Source organism: Microtus ochrogaster, linkage group LG5, assembly GCF_000317375.1.
Source record: "Microtus ochrogaster isolate Prairie Vole_2 linkage group LG5, MicOch1.0, whole genome shotgun sequence".
In the NCBI taxonomy this organism is placed as follows: domain Eukaryota; kingdom Metazoa; phylum Chordata; class Mammalia; order Rodentia; family Cricetidae; genus Microtus; species Microtus ochrogaster.
In genome coordinates, this window is record NC_022031.1 from 1,820,423 (window position 1) to 1,828,442 (window position 8,020).

Consider the following 8,020-nt stretch of genomic DNA (forward strand, 5'->3'; position numbering starts at 1 on the left):
GATAGATAGATAGATAGATAGATAGATAGATAGATGATAGATAGATGATAGATAGATAGATAGATAGATAGATAGATAGATAGATAGATAGATACCTTCTTCCACCTTGAACATTTGATTGCCATGAACAGTCACATAATTCTCATTTACTCAATTATACATTAATTTCATTCTTATATAAGTACAGTGGCTTCTCATTCTTGAATATCAAGAATTACTGAATTCATTAATTTTATGACTACCAAACACAAAAGAGGCCATATGCTCATCAAATCTTGTATGAGAATGTAGCAGCTTTTATTTACCATATACAAACATGGGTTATAATCCAATTGTCTCAATAGAAGGATGGATTACCAAAATGATACAGTTATACAATGAAATAATACTCATCAATAAAAAGGAACAAATTACTACTACATGTAACAATCTGGATGAACATGAAAAACATCGTGCTAGGTTTTAAAATGGAAACAGAATGAATGCATGAGGTCTGGTTCTATTTTAGGCAAAGCTAATCCAGCACCAAATCAGCACCATCATGCTTCTGGTGGGTGAGACAGAACAAGATATTACCTTTGGAGGGGGACGAGGAAGCTTTCTAAGATTAAGGACATGTGTTTATCTTGGTCAGGATGTGAGCTATGTAGGTGCCTACACTTGTCATCGTACATTCGATTGCTGTGGTAGCCGTGCATCCCATTGCCTGTACATTGTACAACTTTGGCCGAAATGGAATGGAGGTGGCTCCTATTGGCTGAAAGTAGAGCCCCCCAGTTTAAAACAGCTCATCCCCTTGTTTTGTTCTTTGTGGTTCCCCTGCCTCATACCTTTCCAGGCCCCTGGAGACATTTATCACTGCCCAGATCAATATTCTTATTTTGCTTTAGTATTGATTACTTCTTTTCAAACAGTATGAGCGCAGCCTAGGCTGTCACTTAGCAGGCAGTGATTTTCATGGGCTATTTATGCCTGGTCAATACAGAAGGATTAACAAAGTAAGGCACGGATGAAACGGAAAATGTCTAAATTAACAAAGTTAGGTTAATTCTCAACTTAAACATTTACCTATAGAACATATCAGGACAAATGCAAAACCAGACAAGTCAGCTGCAGGGTCCTCGGGTCTCGCTGAATGATTCCCAGTCTGAGGTGGGGAAGCACCAGTTGAATGATGCAGCGATTTTCTCAGACCTTCTCATAAATTCTGGTGCAGACCACGCCCTTCATCATGCATTCCTTAAGAGAGGGAGATTGACTGTGTAAAATACAAGTTAGAGAACAGGACATCTGGAATAAAACAGCGGTCTAAATGAACTCATATGATCACATTTAGACAGGATAAAACATTCACACGCCAGTTCTCTAGCAGTTCATAATCATGGCCACTGGTGTTTGAGGACAACTTTTAAGGTTGATCTGTGTTACTATCCATGATATATCCAGTAATAATGCTTAATGTTGGTAGCCAGCTTTGTGGGAGCTAGAGTCCTCACAAAGATAAAATAAAACTTTCTGTGTGAAGGAGTGTCTGTGATGGGTAGCTGAGGTGAGAAGACCTGAAGACTGGGCACAGGTCACATTAGCGAAGTGCTGTTCCATGGACCATGGCCTAGACTAAGGCAGAGAAGTGAGCTGGATTCTAGTGTTCATCTGTCCTTGCTTCCTGATATCCAGGACAAACTTCCTCAAGTGCCTGGTCTCCTGTCTCCCCGGACATGATAGACAGTATCTCCTCTCACCATAGGTCAAGATCCTGCTGGCCTTTGGCATCTGGCTTTAGTGTGGACAGGACTTACCTTGGGTATTGCAAACCCCTTAGCAGAGAAAGAGCTGGGTGAGGAGGAGGACGTATGCTGGAGTCATGTGTTGTAAAGAAGACTTTTATTGACATTGTGTAGTGCTCTTAAGAAAAAAGGAGTTAAGGTTGTTCTTCTGCACTAACAGCCTTCTTACCATTTGTACAATGATGTAGTCCTTGGCTCCTTAGACTTGGGGACGTGGGATAAGGTGAGTAGAGACAGTCAACACTGCACCACGTTTAAAGATCTGAGAGCATGCCAGTGGAAACTCGTTCTCTCTGTAATGTCACACCAGGCCCTTGACGCTAAATTGTAAACTGCACCCGGCAATGACCCACCTCTGCCTCTGGCTCCTCCACCATGTGAAGAGATGGATGCTTTCGTTAAAATGTCATGGGTCAAAGCAAAATACCTTTTATGTTTCCCAGACTCATGTTGTCTCTATAGTTTAAAGCTTAAAAAAGTGATAAGAAAGTGATTTAAGGTATATTTTAAAAAAACTGTAATGTTGCTTATGGTTTAAAATGTATATAATTTGCAACAAAATTTGGCTTTAACATATAACAAAAAAACTTATAATTAAAATTCCATACATGGGTGTATATATACACGTGTGAATCCAGTACAGGTGTGTATATGTGCGTTTGTGTGTGTGAGTTTGTGTGTGTGTGATATTCAGTTCTTTTTTAGGGTGTGTGTGTGTATATAACTTAGATTATCATAGTCTGGTTCTGTTTTGTGAGACCCCTATCTGGGACATGTTCAACATGACCCCAATAGTCTCCGTCCAGGGCAAATAGTGAGACATTGCCCACCACTTGCTTCTAGTTTGTTGTTGGAAGTTTTCATCTGTATTTTGTGTATGTGGATTGGTCTATGTTTTCTGGCATGTGTGTAAGTTTTGTTGTAAGCATGGAGCTGAGACTGAAGTATCTCTGCTGCCACAATCTCTGAGATCACTGGTCACTGGATTCAGCTTGGCAGGAGTTCAGACATCTTTTTCGTGTGGATAACATTACTTAAAACTTTCCTCTGTGACCTGTGTCAGATTGATCCACCTGACATTGATGGGGGAAAGGAAGCAAAGTAGAACAGCCAAAAAATTAGACTTGGTTTATGTAAACATTCTGTTCCTCAAGACTTATAAGTTTATTGAATATGGTTTAAAAATTGTAAAATCTAGTTTTTTTAAAGATTAAAACTAGTAACACTGAGGGGTTGATAATCTAAAATCTATGTATAGGAATCTTAAAAGAACCGTGTGGCCTGATCCCATTTTTAGGCAGCCATGTGACTGGTCACCATCACCGCTAGGGTTAGAGAAGATGGGTGTCATGTGACCTCACTGTCATAGTAATGAAAGTGACCCAGTGGAGTGCGACTACCAGAGAGACACCAGCAGGTCTCCGAGATATTTTCCATTAGGATAGATTTTTGTGTGATAATTCCTTTCCTGCAAACAAGGTTTACAAAAGATAGGATTTAAAAAACAAGGTTTAATAAGGCATCAAACTACACCTCCATGCATTTATATGCAAGGCTGTACAAAGCCAGAGTTGGTAACACTAAGTGTCCCCCAGGTAAAGTTGGTTTTAAGACATGAGGGGTCATAGGGAAGCAGCTGCAATGGTGAACCTTACCAGTTTCAGAGATGCTGGATCCATGATTGGCACCAGAAGCCCCAGCCACAGTTAAATAGAGCGGGCTGGGACCTGGAAGGTAGGCTATGAAATGCGGCCCAGGTTGAGTCCAGAGAGGAGACCCAAACCCCTGGCAAAGATTGTTCTCTCTGTTGGAGCTGGGTTCTGCCTTGAGTGGGTTACCTCTTGGAATAAAATAGAGTACTTTATTTCTAAGAGATTGTACACTTTTTAAAGAAAAAAGTGGATTTTTTACAGACATTTAAATTATAAAAACACACAGGGAAACCTGGGACAGAGGTGCCTGCTTAATATTTCAAATCAAAGCTGGACCTGGCTGTCAGGTTATCCCAGCACCCTTCAGTCCCTTGCTGTTTTTTATAGGGTGTGACCACATACGCTACCTTCTTCCCTGGACTCTCCAGCCCAAGGCTGGGTTGCCTTCCCTGCAGAGGCTTTCCCCTATATAATCCAGACATTTTGGTTGCAGACCTTGCATGGCCAAATTACTGCAATTACTTATGGTGTTACAATCTCCCTTGGCTTCTGCATGGAAAGATTTGTAAATTCCTTTGTCGCAGGAGGAACCTTTTCGTCATTTATTATAAATTTGAGCATTATTCTAGACTTTGTGCTCATTCTTATCCTTCTTCCTGTCATTCTCTGATGACTGACAAGCCTATTTGATCTCTTCATCATAGTTTCTAGATGTCTAAATTACAAAATTTAAAAAAAAAAAAGAGGAGATGCCATGGGCCACATAATGACCATTACTGCTTGACAGAGTTCCAGCATTTCAACATTAGACCACACTTCCCCAGTACTTTTTAACTTTCATTTTTAAAGATTCTCACTAGTAATGTCTTCCCCCTTTGGAAAAATTTGTGCAGGTTTTGAAGGATGAAAATGTATACAATGGTAGCCTCTCTCTAAACAAAATAATTCTCTGGAGAGAATTCCCTGCCACTATGGAACCAAGAATCCCATTGTGCCCTCCTAATTACACCAAGTGCAGGAAGGTTAGAGATTCACTAGACGTGTTTGATCTAGGATGAGATGCCTACAATTCAGATCCAGAGTCTGAGGCCACTGAGGGCAAGGGTTCAGTTAAGAAGTGTAGAGAAACCAGAATGGAATGTTATAATGGGAAAAGAGTAAGACACCAGGACCTTCCCTTTCAGGAATGTGGTGAGGGGACAGGCCCGTGTAGTACAATTAAGACACAGACACATTTAGGGAAAAGCTCAGGGCTTATCTCTATGAGGAATGAAAGTTGTTCTTAAATTAAGTATAGTATAACTAGAAGTCCTTTTCCCAAGGTCAGGCATTTAGATAAGGATCTCCATTCCTTTGAAAGTTCCTGCTTACTAAAGCAGCCATTCTCCTTATCTCTGGCAAAAAAAATTTAATTTCCCTTCATTAACATATGAATGTTGTCAAAGTCAATGCTAGATTCCTCAACCCCTGATCTTGTCACACCCCAGCTCAGTGCCCCCCCCCCCCCCGTTCTCCCAGCCAATCCTATGTGCAAATCTAAAATATAAAAGACATATTCCTTTGTCAATAAACACAGCTGGCAACCATCCTGATTCGCTCTGAGATTGTGTCCAGTCCCTGGTTCCTGTCGTCCGCCCGCCCATTCCCCATGTCCTCTTTGGGACTTGAGCCTAAGCAGGTCTCTGGCATAGTTCTTTTTCCTGAAGATACTTTTTAGTATTTTGCTCACAAGGAGAATAGCGACAAATAAAAAATAATTTTTTACATTTGCCTTATCCAGTGAGTGGTTAAATAAACTCCCTAAGAGGTTCTGATTGATTGATCTATAATGGGCCCTCATGTTGGAATTGTCTGCCCAGGTAAATTTAGTGCATAGCGAGAACTAAGAACCACACACTGAGAGAGGTAGCCGAAACATTGGAGGATTGCGTGTGCCAGTTAGTGAGCACAGAGTCACAGGCTTCAGTCCTAACGGTCCATCTTGACTCTTTTTCCTCAGATCTGCTAACTGAAGGAGGTCTTCAGAACTTACAGCTTAGATTGCACTCTTTACATTGTTTAGGTAAATTCCTATGGTCTATTGGAAGCAAAGTACTTTTACTGCAAATATCCTATAATTGAGCCTCTCAGGGTTATATTTTACTTTTGAAGTATACTTTTTTTTTTTTGCTTGTAAACCCAAACAAGTGACATTTATCCATATTTTCAATATTGTTCAAACATTATTGTTTTGGTACAGCTGCTTGGAAATCTTGAACTAACACTTAATGGACTTAAATATGAATCCTTTATGGTTTTCCAGTTAAGCATTAACTCTGGCTTTATTCTTAGCATTATGGTCCATTTGTAGTCTAAAGAACGAGGGACATTTTGAGACAAGCATAATCAATGTATTTATGTAACTTTATTTCTGTCCCGAGAATTGGGGATGTTCTTACTAAGCATCTCAGCTTCTCAATGCCCACAAAATCAGTAACGACGCCAACAAAATCAGCATGAAGCAGTCACATAGATGACACAGATGACCGGCTCACACTGCGTGCAAGGGCTTAGCCGAGTCGTACGTGGACGTAACCACGCATGCGCACACTTGGGTCACACAAGACTCTTAACATTCAGGCACTTCTGCCTGAGGGCTTGTCCCCACGTGCATAGCTCTAGAACCTGGAAGTATCTGCCTATGTGGCTGAGATCTTACACTTACCACGACCATTTTCCCGTCCAGCAGCTTCCTCTTTATGGTTGTCTCTTTACCGTTCCATCTCTGCACCTGTCGCAGGGCTCCCCTCTCCAGCGTCACGGTGCTCTGCAAAGACAAGTTCAAGGTTAGCTTGCCTCAGTTTGCAGGTCAGATGTCTCAATACATCATGTTCATTCCCCACTGCCTACAATCCTAGAAGGAATAATCCTGGCTCTCGATAGTTGACTGGACCAAGTTTCAGGACAAATATTACACATTACCTTGGTTTTTCTGTTGTCAGCTGTGGTTTCTTCAAACTCCTGGCCCAGCTTGAAGGAGATCTCTGTGTTTTTGAAGGCGCTTTCTGTTCTTATTGTCATATAATCCCCCTTCTTGCTGATGACCACAGTGGGCTTGGCCAAATTTCCCAGTTTTCTGTTGGCTAACCCCACACCTGAAAAGCAAGGCAATATCAGATTGTGGGCGTCAAGGGAACATAGGTAAGGGACAATGGTGGTCACATTCTGTATTTAGTATTACCATCAATGAGTAGATGGCAGGGTTTCCTACCAAGGACTTCCTCCATGTTTCAACAGCGAGCAGAGAAACATGTTGGTGATGCAAGCATTTTAGTGTAGCACTCCAGCAGTGGTGTCTACAGAGTTTACGGCGCAAACGCTGTTCAGTTTTGCCCACTTTGCTATGCCCAATGCTACCCTCACCACAGAATACATCACTTCTGTTCCATATAAGCTTAAAAACAGCTTAGTTTGTAATTACAGACATAGCTGTTTTCAATGAGACGATCTCTCTTCTCCTCCAGCCCCCCCCCCTGTTCTATATTTTCTGTCAATAAGGAGCTATGGCCATAGTGAAACCCTCCTTTTTATATCCTTGATTGAATCTTATTTCTGACATTTTGTAGTTCCTAAATCTTCCTGGTGAAAAAACAAAATAAAACAAACTGTCCATCACCCTTTTCTGTCTGTGGACACTGTTCCAACACAGCATTAGTGTGATTGAATTTGAACTCACTGCTGCCGACCAGTTCTTTTGATCTCAGTCACTTTTAAATGTTACACACGTCCTCACCTAGGGGCTGCTTCATTTCTTAAGCTTCATCCACATGATTATTTAATAATGGACAAACTCAAAGCAAATAAAAAAGAATCATTAGTTTGTATAAAGATTGAAATTTAAAATTGCGGTTTCTAGTATTCAACTCTTTATCTTATGAGCCTACTCATTTTTGATAAACCAGCTTTCACAAAATCCCAGAATATGGATGGACTAAAATTCTAATATTTTCCCCAAGTCTCCAAAGACAAGCCTGTAAAACTGCCTTCCGGTCCCATGCATTTAAATAGCTTTATTTAAGTTAAGTTCTGATAATTTACTGCCAATGAGGTGGAAGTAAATTTCATGAACGACACCGAAGATCGCACTTCATCCCACACGACATTCCCCAGACACCCGGAAAAAGTATTAGAAGAAAACCTCTTGCATCTTTCTTTAAAGGGGTGTTTGTCATGGAGGGTTTCTCACCCAGAGCTTTCATGTAGTCATCAAAATGCTCACTGGAGACAAGTTTCCAGGTGCCTAGAAATTTGTTGCTCATTGCGATGGATGAGAATTCAGCGCAGTTCCTGATGGGATGCAGCAGATGCCCCTGGGATGCTGAGACCTTGCACAGTACTTTTCAAAGACACCCAAAGCATGTGACTTATGCTGAGACCCAATGGGGAAAGGCGGTGATAGGACTGGGCAATGAATGGCTCTTAAGTCATAAACTGCCTACCCATGGGAAAAGAAAACCCTACATAATGTCCCTGTGTTTCCACAACCGTGAAAATAACTGAAAGTATTGTTTGAACCTTCAGAATATTCTCTTGGTTGATCTT

The 8,020-nt window shown here is 41.0% G+C and overlaps 1 protein-coding gene across 1 annotated transcript; it reads right to left on the reverse strand.

Moving 5' to 3' along the window:
• Positions 1–421: 421 nt before the first annotated feature.
• LOC102001112 (myelin P2 protein) lies at positions 422–7,774 on the reverse strand. The gene is made up of 4 exons (XM_005361809.3): positions 7,665–7,774; positions 6,401–6,573; positions 6,144–6,245; positions 422–1,239 (listed from the first exon to the last, which is right to left on the reverse strand). Exons 1-4 carry the CDS (start codon positions 7,735–7,737, stop codon positions 1,189–1,191), a joined length of 399 nt encoding a protein of 132 aa, XP_005361866.1. The 5' UTR covers positions 7,738–7,774; the 3' UTR covers positions 422–1,188.
• Between the last annotated feature and the right edge of the window lie 246 nt (positions 7,775–8,020).

Coding starts and splice junctions, on each gene's coding strand:
- LOC102001112 (XM_005361809.3), bottom strand. CDS start 7,737: ATGAGCAACAAATTTCTAGGCACCTGGAAACTTGTCTCCAGTGAGCAT. Junction 6,574..7,664: donor TGACTACATGAAAGCTCTGG/GTGAGAAACCCT, acceptor CTTGCTTTTCAG/GTGTGGGGTTAGCCAACAGA. Junction 6,246..6,400: donor CTGACAACAGAAAAACCAAG/GTAATGTGTAAT, acceptor TTGTCTTTGCAG/AGCACCGTGACGCTGGAGAG.